General features: G+C 48.4%; 1 protein-coding gene across 1 annotated transcript in view; it reads left to right on the top strand.

The window, feature by feature from the left end:
* Positions 1-17,978: 17,978 nt before the first annotated feature.
* The window catches only part of LOC103188148 (grpE protein homolog 2, mitochondrial), an 11,855-nt gene continuing 9,838 nt past the window's right edge, over positions 17,979-19,995 (top strand). The window contains exon 1 of the mRNA XM_007908010.2: positions 17,979-18,151. Coding sequence (XP_007906201.1) covers positions 18,078-18,151 — 74 coding nt within the window. The 5' untranslated portion in view covers positions 17,979-18,077. The remainder of the gene's footprint in view (positions 18,152-19,995) is intronic.

Below are 19,995 nucleotides of genomic sequence, written 5' to 3'. Positions count from 1 at the left end.
GAGAAATTATGAACTGTGGAAGAGCAAAAAGATTTGGGTGTCTATATCTACAAATCACTAAAAACTAAAAACTAGTTCCCAGGTGCAAAGCATAATCAAAAAGGCATAAAAAAAACCTTTATCTTGAGAGGTCTGGAATACAAAGGGGAAGAAATGATGCTTCAGCTGTATAGAGCGTAAGTCAGATCCCACCTGGAGAACTGCGTTCAGTTTTGGGCACCACACCTCAGGAAAGATATATTGGCCTTGGAGGGGGTGCAGCGCAGGTTCACCAGAATGATACCAGGCCAAGAAGGGTTAAGTTACGAGGAAAGGCTGCGTAAATTTGGATTGTATTCCCTCGAGTTTAGAAGATTGAGGGGTGATTTGATAGAGGTTTTTAGGATGATAAAGGGATTTAATAGGGTAGATGCAGAAAAGCTATTTCCTATGTTGGGGGAATGCAAAACAAGGGGGCATAGTCTTAAAATTAGAACCAGACCATTTAAGAGTGAAATTAGGAAGCATGTTTTCACTTATAGGGTGGTAGAGATCTGAAACTCTCTCCCCCAAAAGGTCATGGATGCTGGATCCATCCACACCTTTAAGAAAGAGATTGACAGATTTTTGGTAAATCAGGGTATTAAGGGATACGGGGAGAAAGCAGGAAATTGGATTTGAAATTCTAGTAAAGATATAAATCAGCCATGATCTAATTAAATGGTGGAACAGGCTCAACAGGCTGAATGGCCTACTCATGTTCCTATGGGACAAACAGGAGGCCGGAGCCGGCTGATCGGAGGTAGGAGGTGGTGGAGTGGGGAGTAAGCAGGTCGGATAAGTAGGGAGGTGTGAGGGAATTAAGTGATTTAAAAGATTTGAAACAGTTTGGTGAATGTGAGCCAGTGGAGCCTGGTAAGGACTGGTGTGATGGGGTAGAGAGTTTTGTGTTGGTGAGTATCCGTGCGGCAGAGTTTTAAGTTAATTGGATTTTGTGTATGATGAAGCTGGAGAGACCAGCGAGGAAGGCATTGGAATAGTCCAGCTGGGAAGTGATGAAGGTGTGGACGAGGGTTTCAGCTGTGTCGGTTATGAGGTACAGACGGAGGCGGACAATGTGGCGGAGGTGGAAAAAAGTGCTCCTAGTCAGGGAACAGATGTGGGTAGAAAGGAAAGCTGGGAATCAAACATGACCTAAGTTTGGATGGATTTGGAGTCTGATGGAGAGCAAAGGGAGGTTGAGGAGTTCAGAACCACAGGAGAGACGTTGACGGGAGCCAAAGATTATGGCTATCGTCTGGCCAATATTCAGCTGGAAGAAATTTGCGCTCATCCGGCCTTGATGTTGACAGGATATCAACGTACTGGGAGTCGCAGGAGAGGAGAGAGAGAGGTAAATTTGGGTGTCATCCACATACATGTGGAAGTTGACTCCATGTCTGTGGATGACATCGCTGAGAGGGAGCATGTAAATAAGGAAAAGAAAGGAAAAGAAAGGAACTTTAAGGTACCCCGCAGGTAACAAGGCGGGGGCGAGAGGAAAACCCATTGGCCGAGATGAAGTGCTGGACATTTGATTACGTAGGACTCAAACCATGTGAGTGCAGTGCCACAAAGGTGGATGAGGGAGGACAGATGGTGGAGGAGGATGGTGTGATCAACTGTGTGATCACCAGGAAGATGGGGAGGCATAGGGAGCCCTGGTCACAGAGATAGAGGACGTCATTTGTTCCTTGGCGAGCGCTGTCTCTGAGCTGTGGTCTGGGTCAAAACTGGACTGGAGGGGTTGAGAGGGAGTATAGGGCAAGGTGTGTGCAAAGTTGGTTTCCAACAACGCGTTCCATGGCTTTGACCAGGAAGGGCAGGTTTGAAGTGGGTCGGTAGTGCACGAGGTTGAAAGAAGGGATCAAGAGTAGATTTTTTAAGGAGGGGAGTGATGACAGCTGTTTTGAATGGGAGTAGGACGGAGTGGGAAGGAAAATTTAATCTCTCAGATTTATTGGGACATAACGAAGTGTGAGCTATGGCGTATATTTGTGAGTGTATGTGGGGATGCAAAATTCAAACAATCAGCCATAGTAAACATGCTTGATTGTCACGAATTCCCTAATCAGACTGAACAAGCAGTGAGTTTCCAACATTGTTTGTACAAGCTGCAAACGGGCCAAATTGTCACAACTACTCAGTGAAATTAACATTCAGGAATTCTTTACTGAGAGTCATTTAAATTCTCCCTCCCAGTCCAGTTTCACACGGTGTCATCAAAAGTGGAATGTATTCCAGTGGATTGGAGTCCTCTGAACTCCTTTCCCTCTGGCCTTCAACCCTCACTGACCCCTCTTCTCCTCTCAACCTCCTCCACAACATCCTCTCCTCCACACTTGACACTCTTGCCCCCATCACCTCCCGTACTGTCTCCTCCCCCTGGTTCACCACCCACCTCCGCTCACTGAAGAGCCAGGTGCGGGCCGCTGAACGCACCTGCCTCAAATCTGGCCTAACGGTCCACCGGTAAATCTGGCTGGACCTCCTCAAAATCTACCGCTCCACTCTAGCCTCGGCCAAATCGTCCTTCTACTCCAGGATAATCCTGGAGGCGAAGAACACCCCAGGCTACTGTTTTCTACCACATCCCGACTCCCCCGTCCCCCCCGCCACCCCACGCAGGTCATCTCCTCCAACTTTCACTGCGAGGAGATGCTGGATTTCCTTGAATCCAAAATCAAGGGAATTCGCTCCGCGGTCACTTCCCCTCCAACATCCACCCACCCATCCCCCACCCCTTCCCTCCCACACTCCGACTCCTACCCATCCTCCCCTACACACTTTCATACCCGTTTCCCCACCCTCTGTCACCAAACTCATCCTATCCCTGAAACCCACCACCTGCTCCCTTGACCCCATCCCCACTCCACTCCTTATCTCCCAGCTCCACCTCCTTGCCCCACATATCACAGACATCGTCAACCTGTCCCTCTCCTCTGGCTCTGTTCCCATTCCCTTAAAAATTGCCACCATCACTCCCACCTTGAAAAAACCCTCCCTTGATGCGTCGCAGCTATCAAGCTACCGGCCCATCTCCAACCTCCCCTTCCTGTCCAAGGTCCTGGAACGAGTTGTTGCCTCCCAGCTGCGCTCTTTCCTCTCCACCCATTCATTATTCGAACCCCTTCAGTCGGGTTTCCGTGCTGCCCATAGCACAGAAACTGCCCTGGTCAAGGTCACCAATGACATCCTGACCATCTGTGACCAGGGCTCCCTCTGCCTCCTCGTCCTCCTCGACCTATCGGCAGCATTCGATACGGTCGACCATGCTATCCTCCTCCACCGCTTGTCCTCCCACCTAAACCTTCAAGGCCCTGTCCTTGAGTGGTTTAGGTCGTACCTCTCCCACCGTCTTCACTTTGTCTCCACGAATGGCTTTTCCTCCGGCCCCTGCACTGTCTCGTGCGGTGTCCCTCAAGGCTCTGTCCTCGGTCCCCTCCTCTTCACCCTCTATATGCTCCCACTTGGTGACATCATCCGCAAACATGGGGTTAACTTCCACATGTATGCGGATGACACCCAACTCTACCTTTCCTCCTCTACCCTCAACTCCACGACCACCGATGTCCTGACAGCTGCCTGTCCGACATCGAGTCCTGGATAAGAGACAACTTTCTTCAGCTCAACGTGCGCAAAACTGAGGCCCTCCTGATTGGCTCACGTCAGCGCCTCAGGCGCTGACACCATCAGCATCCAAGGCTGCACTCTCCACCTCTCAAAGCCAGTCAGGAACCTCGGTGTTCTGTTCGACCCTGAGCTGTCCTTTCTCCCTCATATCCGCGCCACAACTGGCACCGCCTTCCATCACCTCCGGAACATCGCCAGACTACGGCATTACCTCACCCCTCACGCTGCTGAAACTCTGGTCCACGCCTTTATCACCTCAAGGCTGGACTATGGGAACTCTCTCCTCGCCGGCCTTCCCGCCACCTCCCTCCACAAGCTGCAGGTCATTCAGAACTCTGCAGCTCGTGTACTGTCCCGCACCAGGCTTCGGGACCACATCACTCCCACCCTCGCTCGCCTCCACTGGCTCCCCATCCCCCAGAGGATCGATTTCAAGATCCTCATCCTCACCTACAAGGCCATTCACGGCCTTGCTCCCTCCTACCTCTCCGACCTACTATCCCCCTACCTACCTGTCCGTACCCTCCGTTTCTCTGGCTCCGGTCTGCTCCACATCCCCCGCCCCAACCGCCCTACCATCGGTGGCCGGGCCTTCAGCCTCTCAGCCCCGAGGCTCTGGAACTCCATCCCCCAGTGCCTTCGCCGCCTCCTCCCTTTTCTCCTTCAAGGCCAGTCTCAAGACCTTTCTCTTTGACCGAGCCTTCGGCTCCCCTCTCGACTCTCTACCCCCTCCTCGCTCCCTCCCTTCCCTCACCCTGACCATTTTCCCCCCTGCTCGGGTCCTGACCCAACTGTGCAGCGCCTTAGGACGTCCTCTCGACGGGAAAGACGCTCTATAAATGGAATCTTGTTGTTGTTGTATTGATTTCACTGTTTCCTGGAGACTTATTGTTAAATCGCACAGTGACAGCAATAAGGCAATAATCTTTGCATTTGGTACAGCCCCTTTCATTTCAGGAGAATGCCTTCTTCATCCAAACAAACAGATCTTGTGACATTGTGAAAGTAAATGTCACAAGATCCTCCTCGATCTCTCTGCTGCCTTCGATACCATGGACCACTTCATCCTCCTCCACCGCCTCTCTTCTCACTTCAAGGTTCTGTCCGTGAATGGTTCAGGTCTTATCTCTCACACCGTCTCCAATTTGGTTTCTCTTCCAGCCCCTGCACAGTCTCGTGGTGTTCCTCACGTCCCCTCCTCTTCAACCTCTACATGCTCCTACTTGGTGACATCATCCGCAGACATGGGGTCAACTTCCGCAGATGACACCCAACTCTATCTCTCTGCCTCCACCCTCGATTCCAGGACATCTGATGTCCTGACAAAATGTCTGACATGAAATCCTAGATGAGAGCCAACTTTTTACAGCTGAATGTCAGCAAGACTGAGCCCTCCTTTTTGACCCTAACTTTGGCCTCCTTCCTACCCTCCCTCAACCCAACCCTGCCCCCCACCCTTATGTCCTGATCCCTGACTGTTCAGCGCCTTGGGACGTCCTTCCAACATGAAAGGTGTTTTACAAATGTAATCTTGTTGTTGTAAAGTAAATCACTGAACAATCCCAGTGCCGTTTGTTAGTGGAGAGGGAAAGGGAGGATAAAAAATAATAAAAAATATCAGAGCAGAGGTCTGTGAGGAACAGTTTCGAGAAGGAAGTGCTAGCTGAAATAAACAAACAGGGTACGTGGTTGGCAAAGAGAGAAAAAATAATCAGTGGTCAAGCAAACAGAGCAGCAAACTGTTCAACCCCTTTATAACTGAGTCCTTGGGACTTAAGCCAAGCTCAGTGCTCAAATCACTGATAAGAGGTAAAATAAAATTGTTCTTTGTTTTATTCTCTTTGCTCAGTCAGGTGTCAGACACATGCGGAAACCCATCAGCTGGTCTCTCAACTCCCCCTTCTCTCGCCCTGCTGGCTGACACGGTCAACCAGTCTCCCTCCTCAGGCTCTGTTCCACTCTCCCGAAAACCTGTCATCACACCCCTCCTCAAAAATCCCACCGTTGATCCCTCTAATTTCTCACATTACCATCCCATCTCCAACCAACTCTTCTTTGCCAAAGCCCTGGAACGCATCGTTGCAGGTCAACTTTGGTCACACCTCTCCCTCTACTCCCTCCTCAATCCCCTGCAGTTTGGTTTTCGCCCACAGCACAGAGACAGTGCTTGACAAAGTCAAAGACAACATTCTCTCTATTTGTGACCAGGACTCCCTCTGCCTCCTTATCCTCCTGGATCTCTCTGCCATGTTATACACAGTCGACTACGCCACCCTCCTCTATCAGCTGTCCTCCCTCATCTACCTTAATAGGACCGCGCTCGTATGGTTCGACTCCTACTTAATCAGCAGCTTCCATTTCAACCGCATAATTACAAAATATATAATAGTTATATCAAAATAATATAAAATGTCTGGGAATATGGCAGGGCAGCTGAGACCGGTTGCATGCACAATGTGTGTTATGTAGGAACTCCAGGATGCTTTGTGTGCCTTGGACAAATATGTGTGCAGGAAGTGCCTCCGACTGCTCGAGCTTGAGCTCAGGGTTTCTGAGTTCAAGGAGTGGCTGGTGTCATTATATAGCATGCAGGAGGCTGAAGAGTTCATGGATCGAATGTTTCAGGTGGTGATCGCCACGGAGGGTTCATGAGGAGAGTGAGTGGGTGACCACCTGGCATGGTAGGAAGAGGGGACAGGCAGTCCAGAAATCCCCTGAGAGTGTGGTACTCTGTACAGGGGGAAGGGAAACATCCAGAAGTTGTGATTCATGTTGGGATCCATGACCTAGGGGAAAAAAGGGCTGAGGACCTACAGGGAGAGTATAAGAAGCTAGGAAAAAACTGAAGAGTAGGACTTCAAAGGTGGTGATCTCTGGATTATTCCCAGTGCCTCATGCAAAGGAGTCTCAAGACAACAGGATCAAACATATAAATGTATGGCTTAAGACATGGTGCAGGAAGGAGGACCTCAGGTTCTTGGACCATTCGGACCAGTTCTGGGGCAGCTGGGACCTGTATAGAGTGGATGGGTTACACCTGAACAGGGACCAATGTTCTCACAGGGAGGTTAACTAGTGCTGTGGGGAAGGATTTAAACTAATTTCAAGGGAGAAGGGAATCAGGATGTAGAATTAGAAAGGACAAACAAGTTGCATAGAGGGCTGGGAGAGACATTTAATAATGTAATAAGTAATCCAGAAAAAGAAGGGATTAGATAGGGGAGAAATGCAAAAAAGACTAAGTCGGTCTTGGAGCACATATGCGTAAATACACGGAGTGTGACAAATAAGATTGGTGAGCTCCAGGCTCAAGTTGCCACATGGGGTTATGATGTAGTGGCAATAATGGAGACCTGGCTCAAACAAGGGCAGGAATGGGAGCTGAATATTCCTGGCTACAATGTATTCAGGAGGGATAAGGAAGGAAAAAAAGGAGTGGGGGTGGCAATATTGATTAAAGACACGGTTACAGCTTTGGAAAGGGACAATGTGCTAGGGGTCCAAAAACAGAACCTATTTGGTTAAGGAGCAGAAAAGGAGCTGTTAGGTGTATACTATAGACCACCAAATAGTGGGAAGGAGATAGACGAGTAAATCTGCAAGCAGATTTCAGAAAGATGCAAAATCAATAGAGTAGTGATAATTTAATGGGGGACTTCAATTATCCTAACATAAACTGGCAAAATAACAGTGTAAAGGGCAAGGAGGGAGAATGATTCCTGAAGTGTGTGCAAGATAACTTTCTGGATCAGTATGTTTCCAATCTAACGAGGAAGCAGTGCTGGATCTGGTTCTGGGGAACAAAGTGGAGCAGGTTTCAGTAGGAGAGCATCTGGACAACAGTGATCACAATACCATTGAGTTTAGAATACTTATGGAAAGGGATAAGGAGCAATCAAATGTGAAGATACTCAACTGGAAGAGGGCTAATTTCAATGAGTTAAAAAGGGACCTAGCCAAGTGGGACTGGAGAGAAAGATTGGCAGATAAAACAGGTAATGAACAATGGGAAGCCTTCAAGGATGAGATAGTTCGGGGGGACACAAATACATTCCCACAAAAGGGGAAAGGTAGGGCATACAAACCTGCCTGGATGAATAAGGAAATTGGAATTAAAATAATACAAGAAAAGAAGGCTTATGATGCTTATGGTCCAAAATGCAGAAGATAATCAAATAGAATATAGAAAGTGCAGAGGAGAACTGAATAAGGAAATAAGAGGGGCAAAGAGATTGTATGAGAAAAGATTAGCGGGTAACGTAAAAGAGAGCCCTAAGGTATTTTGTAAACATATAGAGAATAAAAAGTCAGTCCAAGCAGGATGCATTCAGGTTACTGAGGGAAGTAAGGATGGAAATAATGGAGGCTCTGGCCACAATCGTTCAATCCTTGTTGGACATTGGGGTGGTGCCAGAGGACTGGAGGGTTGCAAACATTACTCCCCTGTACAATAAGGGACAAGGATAAACCCAGGAACTTCAGGCCAGAAGCCTAACGTCAGTGGTGGGGAAACTTATAAAGACTATAATCTGAGACAAAATAAATTGTCACTTAGACATGGATTTGTTAAAGGCAAATCATGTCTAACAAACCTGATTAGAGTTTTTTGATGTAATAACGGAGAGGGTGGATGAAGATAGTTCAGCTAATGTAGTTTATATGGATTTTCCAAAGGCGTTTCATAAAGTGCCACATAAGAGACTTGTAAGCAAAATAGAAGCCCACGGTATTAAAGGGACAGTGGCAGTATGGACACAGAACTGGCTGGGAGACAGAAAGCAGAGTGGTGGTGAACAGTTGTTTTCTGACTGAAGGGAAGAGTCTTTCTCCCCTTTCCTTCTCCTGCAGGCTGCTCCCCCTCTACGCCACCTCTAGCCTCCATGGTCTCCTGCAGGCTGACAATGTCCCACTAATCTGCCACCTCTCGTCCCGAGCTGGCCCTCCCTCAAAATGCCCCCCTCCCTGCAACTCTCCCGTTCTGTCCTGCTCTCTCTCCGACCTCCCCGCCTCCTATCTCTGCTTGACCCCCCCCCCCCCCCCACTGCCTTCCACTGCTCTAGCCTGGGAATCCTCTGCTAGTCTTGTTGTGGCACTCAGCGTTGGCTGTCCAGCAACAGTCACGTCGACTGACCCATTCCCCACTTCCGCCACAAGCCACCCCAGACCCTGACCCCGGTGGCTAACCTCTCCTCCCTCATCTGCATCCCCACCCTCCCTGCCAAACACTCCACTACCCCCTCCCATCCCACACATCTCCCTGCCAACTGTCCACTCCGCATTGGCTTTCAAAAAGTTCGCTCCATCTGCAATAAGACCCTGGCCGTCAATGAAGTCATCCTCAATGAGAACATTGATATTATGGCCCTCACTGAAACCTGGATCACCCTTGTTGACACTGAGGCCAAACCATCCAGCTACACCTACCACCATGCCTCACACCCCAACTGTCATGACAGTGGGGTGTGAGGCATGGTGGTAGGTGTAGCACTCTGCTGGCTCATTCCTCTCTTTTGAACACCTTACCCTTTGCCACTCCTCCCATCTCTCACTAAACATTTTCCTAATTTGTCGCCGCCCAAAATTATCCCTCACCTTCACCCCAACTCTTCCCTTCACAGGCTGCAGATCATCCAAAACTCTGCAGCTCGTGTACTCTCACGCACCAGCCTCTGTGAACCCATCACTCCCACCCTTGCCCGACTCCACCAGCTCCCCCTTCCTCAGAGAATCAAATTCAAGATCCTCGTCCTCACTTTCAAGGCCATCCATGACCTTGCTCCCTCCTACCTCTCTAACCCGCTGACTCCCTACCAACCTGCCCGCTCCCTCTGTTCAGCAGGCTCCGGCCTGCTCCATGTCTCCCGCCCGACCCGCCCAACCATCGGTGGCCGAGCCTTCAGCCACTCTGCCCCCAACCTCTGGAACTCCATTCCCCAATCACTCCACCTCGCCCACTTCTTAGCCTCCTTCAAGTCCCGCTTCAAAACCCTCCTTCGACCATGCCATTGGCCATCCCCCTTCCCACCCCACCACCCCCCCCCCACCCACCCTTTCTCCCCCCTGACCCCAGCTCGGGTCTGAAATGCTGTACACTGTCCAGCGCCTTGGGAGGTCCTCCCAACGTGAAAGGCGCTATACAAATATAATCTTGTTGTTGTTGTTAATCCTGGAGGTGAAGGGCAACCCCAGGCTCCTGTTCTCCACCACCAACCAGCTTCTCCACCTCCCAGCCATGCCTTGCAGATTCTTTCCTCCGACTCCCACTGCAAAGAAATGCTAGACTTCCTCAAGTCCAAAATCGAGGGAATGCGCTCAGCTGCCACTGCCCTCCCAACATCCACTCCCTGCCTACCCCCCACCCTACCCACACTCCAACCACTACCTGTCCCTCCTTCCACACCTTTGAACCTGTCACCCTCTACCCTGTCACCATATCCTCCATGAAGCTCACCACCTGCTCCCTGGACCCCATCTCCACCCCTCTCCTTATATCCCAGCTCCACCTCCTTGCCCCACTATTCACTGACATCATCAACCTCTCCCGGTCATCTGGCACTGTTCTTTGCCCCCCCAAAACAGCCACTATCACCCCCACCTTGAAGAAACCTTCCCTTGACCCATCACAGCTATCCAGCTACTGGCCCACCTCTGACCTCCCTTTTCTGTCTAAGGTCCTTGAGAGAGCCATTGCCTCCCAGCTTCGCTCTATCCTCTCCTCCCATTCCCTCCATGAGCCCCTCCAATTGGGTTTCCATGATGCCCACAGCCTGTGGGGAGCCACATCCTGACCATGTGTGACCAGAGCTCCCTCTGCCTCCTCATCCTCCTCGACCTCTCCGCTACCTGTGATACTGTGGATCACTCAATCCTCCTTCACGGCCTCTCCTCCCACCTCAATCTTCAAGGTTCTGTCCTTGACTGGTTCAGGTCCTACCTTTCACACCGCCTCCACTTCGTCTCTGCAAATGGCTTCCGTCTCGTGCGGCATTCCTCAGGGCTCTGTCCTCGGTCCCCTCCTCTTCAGCCTCAATATGCTCCCCCTTAGTGACATCATCTGCAGACGTGGGGTAAATTTCCACATGTATGTGGATGACACCCAATTCTATCTCCCTGCCTTCCACCCTCAACTCCAGGACCACTGCTGTCCTGACAGACTGCCTGACCGACATCAAGTCCTGGATGAGGGACAACTTTCTCCAACTGAATGTCAGCAAGACCGAGGCACTCCGGATTGGCTCGCGCCAGCGCCTCCGCACCTCAGGCACTGGCAGCATCAGCCTCCATGGCTGCACACTCAACCTCACTAAGCCAGTCAGGAACCTGGGTATCTTGTTTGACTTGAACTGTCCTTTCTCCTCCACATCCGCGCCATGACCGGCACCGACTATCACCACCTGCACAGCATTGCCAGACTCCGCCACTGCCTCACCCCTCAGGCTGCCAAAACCCTCACCCATGCATTCGTCACATCAAGGCTCAATTATGGAAACTCCCTCCTCATCGGCCTTCCCAACTCTTCCCTTCACAAGCTGCTGATCATCAGGTTGGGAAGCTATTGATTTAAATATGTTTGGTGCATGAGAGTAAAATGAATCATGGTTCTGAGCTGAGTAGTCAACAGGAATTAATAAGAGCAACAGATGAATTGCGTTATAAAGACTGAATAAAAAGAATTACTGTTTGTCATCAACATGCGATTACTCATCACATCAAAATTGTCACCAGTCTCTGAGAATTCATCATGAAAGTGTTTATTTAGTTCTGATTTCAGATCAAGGAAAATAGTTATTTAACTAAGAATCAGACTTCGAGCAAAGATTAGCTTCATGTTTACATCAGACAAGTGGGAGGTTCCAAGACAGACATAGACATTATTTCACCATTTGTCTGAAAAAACCTTACGAAACACCACAAACCATCTGACAAGCTATTAGTCACACGGAAACAGCTGAAATGACCTTTTCACACATTTCTTCCCAGCCAGTAGTGATTTCCTAGCAACACTTCAGTTAAGCTGTGGCTCAGGAAGCAAAAAGAAAGATAAGAGATTATTTATGTGGACTGGGAATAGCTTCAGGGAAAATCGTGGAACGTTAGTACAGTAGAACTATTTCTGATTATGGCAGGAGGATAACATTTGGAAAGAGTTGTCATGTTCTACAGGGTCTCCACAACGTCCTGTTACCCCCATGTTGAGTCCTATAACTCAGTGGTTAGAGCACTCGCTTTGCAAGCGAGAGACCTGAGTTCAATTCAGGCAGAGGGCGAACCCTTGGGCAAGTTTCCTTACTCCACACAGAGCCTAATAATAATCCCTCCAAAAACAAAAAACAATAAATTGGTCATTTTCAATCTACGACTGTTTGTGGGACACTGCTGTGCGCAATTGGCTGCCGCGTTCGCCCACAAATATACAGTCAATTCACTTTACAGTGTGTTCTGTGAAGCGCTTTGGGACGTCTCCTGACGTGAAAAGCGCTATATCAAATGCAAGGATTATTATTATTATATTATGTTCTTTTTCTACAGTGCACTGACCAACAAGTGAAACAATGATGATAATTGTATTTAGAAGTATTTCATTGTATTCAGTACAAGTGTATAACTGCATTTATACATCCAGAGAATTAGTGTGAGTGCCATCATTTTCATGGCAGATAATGATCCTTTCCCACGTTCGGTGCAACATTTTTTACAACATGGATGAAGTGAGGAGGAAGTTACTGGTATTAGCCATTATTACACTCAACTCTTCTGCAACAGAAAGTAAAAATTAACTGTAAGAAAAAAAACAATGAGGTAACATGACTTTGTGAACCCTCTGTACTTTACTGCAGGTTACATTGGGGCCCATAAGTGTATTTGTACACAGCTTTGTTTGTCTTTAGAGGAATGGCACACCTTGAATTGTCAGTTGTTGACAATAGTTAATAATCTAAAGGAACAGCACTAATACACATGCTTACTAAACCATAACATTAAATCCTTATTCCAATTTCAGGAATCTCTTCTGGCTCTAGAATCATAGAATTATACTGCACAGAAGGAGGCCATTGGGCCCATCATGTCTGTGCCGGCTCTTTAGATAGAGCTATTCAATTTAATCCCACTCCCCCGCGCTCTCCCCATAGCCCTGCAAACTTGTCCCTCCCAAATAATTATCTACTTCTCTCTTAAAAGCTGTTATCGAATCAGCATCCACAACAATAACAACAAAATTCGATTTACAGAGCGCCTTTCACATCAGGAAGACGTCCCAAGGCGCTGGACAGTCAGGGGTCAGGACCCAAGCATGGGGAAGGCGTGGGGTAGGTGTGAGGGAAGGCAGAGAGGTGGGAGGGCGACCGAAGGCACGATCGAAGAGGAGGGTCTTGAGACCGGCCTTGAAGGAGACAAGGGAGCAAGCGAGGCAAAGGTACTGTGAGATGGAGTTCCAAAGTATGGGGGCAGAGAGGCTGAAGGCTCAGCCATCGATGGTAGGGCAGGTCAGGCGGGAGACATGGAGCAGACCGGAGCCGCTGAATAGAGGGAGCGGGCAGGTTGGTAGAGAGTCAGCAGGTCAGAGAGGTAGGAGGGGGCAAGGCCATGGATGGCCTTGAAAGTGAGGACGAGGATCTTGAATTTGATTCTCTGAGGGATGGGGAGCCGGTGGAGTCGGGCGAGGGTGGGAGTGATGGGGTCATGGAGCCTGGTGCGTGAGAGTACACGAGCTGCAGAGTTTTGGATGATGTGCAGCTTGAGAAGGGAAGAGTTGGGAAGGCCGATGAGGAGGAAATTTCCATAATCGAGCCTTGATGTGACGAATGCGTGGGTGAGGGTTTCGGCAGCCTGAGGGGTGAGGCAGTGGCGGAGTCTGGCAATATTTTGGAGGTGGTGGTAGGCAGTGCCGGTCATGGCACTGTTGTGGGGGAGAAAGAACAGTTCAGGGTCAAACAACACACCCAGGTTCCACCACCCTTTTAGGCAATGCATTCCAGATCCGAACAACTCGCTGTGTTGAAAAGAGCTATCCAATTCAATCCCACTCCCCCGCTCTCTCCCAGTAGCCCTGTAAACCAAATAATTATCTACTTCTCTCTTAAAAGTTGCTATCGGATCGGCTTCCACCACACTTTCAGGTAATGCATTCCAGATCCAAACAACTCGATCCTCACTTCCCCTCTGTTTCTTTTAACAACTATTTTAAATCGGTATCCTTGGGTTACTGACCTCCCACCAATGGAAATAGTTTCTCCTTGTTCACCCTATTGAATCCTCTCATAATTTTGAAAACTTCGATTAAGTCTCCTCTTAATCTTCTCTGCTCCAAGGAGAATAATCCTAGCTTCTCTAGCCATTCCTGATAACTAAAGTCCCTCATTCCTGGTACCATCCGGTAAATCTCCTTTGCACTCGCTCCAACATCTTGACACCCTTCCTAAAGTGTGGTGCCCAGAACTGAACCCAGTCTCTCGCTGAGGCCTAACCAGTGCTCTATAAAGGTTCATCATAAGTTCCTGACTTTTGTATTCTATGCCCCTGTTTATAAAGCCTAGTATCCCGTATGTTTTTTTTAACAGCTACCTGTCCTGCCACCTTCAAAGATTTACTCATATGAACCCCCAGGTCTCTCTGTTCCTTCCCCCCCTTTAAGATTGTACCATCAGCTTATATGGCCTCTCCTCATTCCTCCTCCCAAAATGCATTACTTTGCTTTTCTCCACATTAAACTTCATTTGTCATGTGTCTGCCAGTTTTAGCTGTCTGTCTAAGTCCATTGCAGTCTGCTACTATCATCCACACTGTTTACTACTTTTCCTAGCTTAGTATCATGTCAGTGACAAGTACAGGCAGAACTGGATAAGCAGAGAGCAATTAACCTAACACATACCCAGAAACAAACTTATGGATGTTCTGGTGTGAAAGCTCATTCTTATATGAGTCTTTGCAGGATACAAGGTGAAAGTGCTGAAGGAAAGGTAGGTTTCAGGGAATGTCTTGGTGAGTTGGGAGTTCAGACCTTTGTGAAGAGTTACATGAGGAAACAGCCTGACATTCACAGATTGGAGCAAAAAATGGCTGCAGCACCAAACCTTGGCTCATTGCCAACAAGCTAACCCATTTGCTTCACATCATTCAGACATCAAAAGTAGCAAACTCACTGTTTACTACTTTTCCTAGCTTAGTATCATTTGCAAACTTAGAAATTGTACTCCATATACCTAAGTCCAGGTCATTTATATAGAACAAAAACAGCAGTGGTCCCAATACTGATCCCCAGGGGACACCACTGCACACTTCCCTCCAGTCAGAAAAACAACCGTTCACCACCATTCTGTGCTTTCTGTCTCCCAGTCAGTTCTCTATCCATGCTGCCACTGTCCATTTAATACCATGGGCGTCTATTTTGCTTACGGCGCTTTGGGACGTCCTCCCGACGTGAAAGGCGCTATACAAATGTAATCTTGTTGTTGTTGTTGTTACAAGTCTCTTATCCCCTACCTACCTGCCCGTACCCTCCGTTCCTCTGGCTCCGGTCTGCTCCACGTCCCCCGCCCCAACCGCCCTACCATCGGTGGTCGGGCCTTCAGCCTCTCAGCCCCCAGGCTCTGGAACTCCATCCCCAGTGCCTTCGCCTTGCTTCCTCCCTTTCCTCCTTCAAGGCCGGTCTCAAAACCTTTCTCTTTGACCGTGCCTTCAGCTCCCCTCTCGACTCTCTTCCTCCTCCTCGCTCCCTCCCTTCCCTCCCCTCACCCTGACCATTTCCCCCCTGCTCGGGTCATGACCCAACTGTGCAGCGCCTTGGGACGTCCTCCTGACGTGAAAGGCGCTCTATAAATGGAATCTTGTTGTTGTTGTTGTTGTTGTTGATGTGGCACTTTATCAAACGCCTTTTGAAAATCCATATAAACTATATCAACTTTATCCACTCTCTCCGTTACTTCATCCAAAAACTCTTATCGAGTTTGTTAGACACGATTTGCCTTTAACAAACCCATGTTGGATGTCCTTTATTAACCCATATTTTTCTAAGTGAAAAATTATTTTGTCCCGAATTATAGTCTCTAGAAGTTTCCCCACTACCGACGTTAGCCTGACTGGCCTTTAGTTCCCGGGTTTATCCAGCTGCCCATTTTTGTACAGGGGAGAAAGATTTGCAACCCTCCTGTCCACTGGCATCACCCCAGTGTCCAAGGAAGATTGAAAGATTTCTAAGGACATAATATATGTACAAATATCTCCAGACAATGCCAGCAACTACACAAAAATGTCCTGAGTAGAAAGAAAGAGCATTTTATCACATCAACGCTTTACAAGTAATAACTATTGCTGTGAAAGACCCTATGTACATGCAATTTGTTGTTAAGTGTAGTGACTGTACTTTTCGACAATCCCAGCAGTTATTTGTGCCAGCAAATTGTCACAGTCTTGACCATTTAATCTGCGGATTGTTGGCCAGCACATAGAAAGAAACATCTGTCTCTTTTCATATAGTCTTATACGATCTTACAATCTTTAAAATCCACAGAATGAGCTCAGATCCTGATATGGGGGCTTGAACTCACAACTTTCAGGACTCAGATTTGAGAGTGCTACCAATTGAGCCAAACATAGTACCTTACCGTATTAAATGCATGACCTCAGGAACTCATGAGATAGGTCTCATCTTATTTTGCAGTGTGCTTGATAATACTGTACAACTTCAGAGATGTATGTGAAACATTTATACTATTTTACTGAAGAATAAGAGACTTGGTTTGATGCAACAAGTTTAATGCCTTCTCTGCTGAAATTCCCTTCTGAGCACATTGCCGATCAAGTGTTGCAGTATACCCCAGGTTGGTACTGGACATAAATATACAATTTATTTGGCAATTTCTTTCTTTGTGCTGGTGTTAGGCAATGATAAGCCTCTGATTGGCAACACCAATAAACATACATGGTCGAAGGGCGCAACCTTAGGCAAGTTTCCTTAATTAATTCCAATATTGCAGTCCAGTCACAGTTGATCTCTTTAAATGCTCTGTCAATACACCACGTTCGTAGGGTTAGATTTCGGTGTGACAAAATCATTGAATTTCACTTTGAGGACACTTATTGCAAGGTATTGGCTACAGGCAGCAATTGATACATTAATTTCATCCCTGAACTTCTCACTACCTCTCCCAAAGACTGCACATTCTGTGTCTAAACTGTTCACTGGTGCAGAAAGTTATTTCAGTGCCTATTTGATCAAGCTCTGGGAATCACAAACAAGCTGGTAAAAAAAACCAAAGGTATTCAGGGAATGTGGCTCTTTCCATGATTTCAACAAGATTCTGGGTTTCTGTATGGATATTGTTCAAGAAATCAAAGATGACAACAACAACAACAACAACAAGATTCCATTTATAAAGCGCCTTTCACGTCAGGAGGACGTCCCAAGGGACGTCCCAATGAGTGCGGACATTTCCCTCCCTCCCTTCATTCTGTGCACGTCTCAAAATGTACCTCTTTGAACTCATTTTTGATCATCTTGCCCCGACTCTGTGCAGTTCCCAGCCCAGTTCTGGAACCTACACAGCTTTGACAAGCACTGTGAATAATAACATCCTTCCAACGTGAATAATAATAATAATCCTCACATTTGATATATCGCCTTATCACATCTTCTGCGTCTCTCAAAGTGAAAGGCACTTTATACATGCAACTTATAAAACACATTTTATATTTTGTAAAATATTTGCCCACAAAATATGCAGTCAATTCGCTTTACAGTATATTCTAGAAAGCATTTTGAGACATCGCAATGAGGTGATAAGGCGCTATATCAAATGCAAGGATTATTATTATTAATGTTGTTGATGTTGTTGAATTAATGTCCTTATCCTCTTTTCCCAGGGCCCAGGCTTTATTGTAATAGATTTTGGCGGGAAGCTTATTTCTGATTTTCTGCTTGCTGACATAGTTTGTTTGGAAATGCCGAAATACAGGACCACTGTGGGATTGTCGAGACGTTTATCACTTGACGAAATTTGTCAACTCACTGATGTGAAGGAAGCAGGATAAGAGGCTGATTAATTAATATATTTTAGTATATTAAAACATACATTATGTTAAAAATAATTTTTTTTAAAAGTTGAAATGTTCAATGTTTTAAAAGTTAGTCTGCAAATAGGGAGCTTAACTGAGATGAAAACAATTTTTTTATTACAAAGTTGAAACGGAAAAATTACTCTCCACAAACACTCTGCATTTGAAAACCCTGTGTGCAGTCCCGGCAGTGAGGAGGCGCCACCTCACAGTTTCCTTGTGATTCGCTGAAGTACTTGTCAGTCACTTACCGGAACACATACAGAGCATCTCTGCAGTGTTCGCCTCAGACACCAGTCCATTACAGGCTACAGGAACATATACTGTACATACATACATACATACATACATCGGCTGAGCTTCGCACACAAGAAATGGCAACCAAGTGCATCAGTGTGACTCGTTTAAGTTCCACTAGTTTCATCTGGGCATCGTGGAACAGCAAGAGGCGAGTTTGAGCTGTATTTAAACCTCATTGTTTGCTGTTCAGGTTCTGCTGTGTGTGTGAGTGTGTGTTGGGTGGGGGTGTAAATGTGACTGACTGGCTTGGCTGGTGACTAATGTGTGGAGTGTGAGTGATGGGCAATGCAGCCCAGAGCTACATATGTAATATTAATCTTTTGAGACATCTCAAAATGCTTCACAGAATACTTTACATACTGTAAAGTGGATTGACTGTATTTTGTGGGCGAAACATGCAAGGCTATATGCTGGGGCTAAACACCAAATTGTGTTGCTTTAAGCCCCGTTTTCTGCCACAGTCTATTGTGTGAGACTGGACCCAGAAGGCGCTGTTTGTGGTCACCTCTTTGTGTGTGGGGTCTGTGGCGCACCTTAATTCAAGCTGATTTCCAGACACCAGATAGAAGTGTACAACGGTCAGAGTGAAGGATTTTGGACACCAAGGCAGCCTTTAACTAACTCACTTGATTTTTGCCTGAGGTGCTGATTGCTTATAATAATAAAATGCAAAATACTGCAGATACTGGAAATCTGAAACCAAAACAGAAGTCGTTGAGAACCCTCAGCTGGTCAGGCAGCATCTATGGAGAAAGTGAGTCTCCATAGATGCTGCTGAGGTTCCCAGCCACTTCTGTTTTAGTTGCTTATAATAATAATCCTTGTATTTTGATACCTGGTATTTCAAAGGCTGACTGATCTGGGTGTTCTTACTGTTTTTCTTGAAACAATGTAACTAGGGAGGAGAAAAAATATATATTAAAAGGGAATTGGGTGCCAAAGACTGGCTGTAGTCTTGTCATTTATGTTTTTTTTCTCTTTCTCTAAGCAAATATAATTGGAAATATAACAGGCGACCTCACAAACTGTCCAATCCGCATGTGAGGGGAGGTGTTTTGTGGTGGCGAGAGGAAAAGAGTCGTGGATTTTAAGAAATTGGCCTAAAATGACTGTAGCTTTTAGCTTTGTATTTAATCAGAATTAACAGGGACAGCATTGCCTGGATGCTGGTGGTGGGGGGGGGCTGTGGGGTAGTGGGGGGGCTGTGGGGGGGGGGGCTGGGGGTGGTGGGGAGGGGCTGTGGGGCTGGTGGGGGGGTGTGGGGCTGTGGGGTGGGGGGCTGTGGGGTGGGGGGGGGCTGGAGATAGTGGGGGGGGCTGTGGGGTAGTGGGGGGGGGTGCTGTGGGGTAGTGGGGGGGGGCTGTGGGGTAGGGGGGGGGGGCTGTGGGGTAGTGGGGGGGGGGGGCTGTGGGGTAGTGGGGGGGTGCTGTGGGGTAGTGGGGGGGGCTGTGGGGTAGTGGGGGGGGGCTGTGGGGTAGTGGGGGGGGGCTGTGGGGTGTGGGGGGGGGCTGTGGGGTAGTGGGGGGGGGGTGCTGTGGGGTAGTGGGGGGGGGCTGTGGGGTAGTGGGGGGGGGCTGTGGGGTAGTGGGGGGGGCTGTGGGGTAGTGGGGGGGGGCTGTGGGGTAGTGGGGGGGGGCTGTGGGGTAGTGGGGGGGGGGCTGTGGGGTAGTGGGGGGGGGGTGCTGTGGGGTAGTGGGGGGGGGCGCTGTGGGTAGTGGGGGGGGGGCTGTGGGGTAGTGGGGGGGGGCTGTGGGGTAGTGGGGGGGGGCTGTGGGTAGTGGGGGGGGGGCTGTGGGGTAGTGGGGGGGGGCTGTGGGGTAGTGGGGGGGGGGTGCTGTGGGGTAGTGGGGGGGGGGGGCTGTGGGTAGTGGGGGGGGGCTGTGGGGTAGTGGGGGGGGGGTGTGGGGTAGTGGGGGGGGGGGGCTGTGGGGTAGTGGGGGGGGGGGCTGTGGGGTAAGTGGGGGGGCGGTAGTGGGGGGGGGCTGTGGGGTA

Source organism: Callorhinchus milii, unplaced genomic scaffold, assembly GCF_018977255.1.
Source record: "Callorhinchus milii isolate IMCB2004 unplaced genomic scaffold, IMCB_Cmil_1.0 Scaffold13, whole genome shotgun sequence".
Lineage (NCBI taxonomy): Eukaryota > Metazoa > Chordata > Chondrichthyes > Chimaeriformes > Callorhinchidae > Callorhinchus > Callorhinchus milii.
Note: the sequence above shows the minus strand (reverse complement) of the source record. Positions and strands in the feature narration are given on the sequence as shown.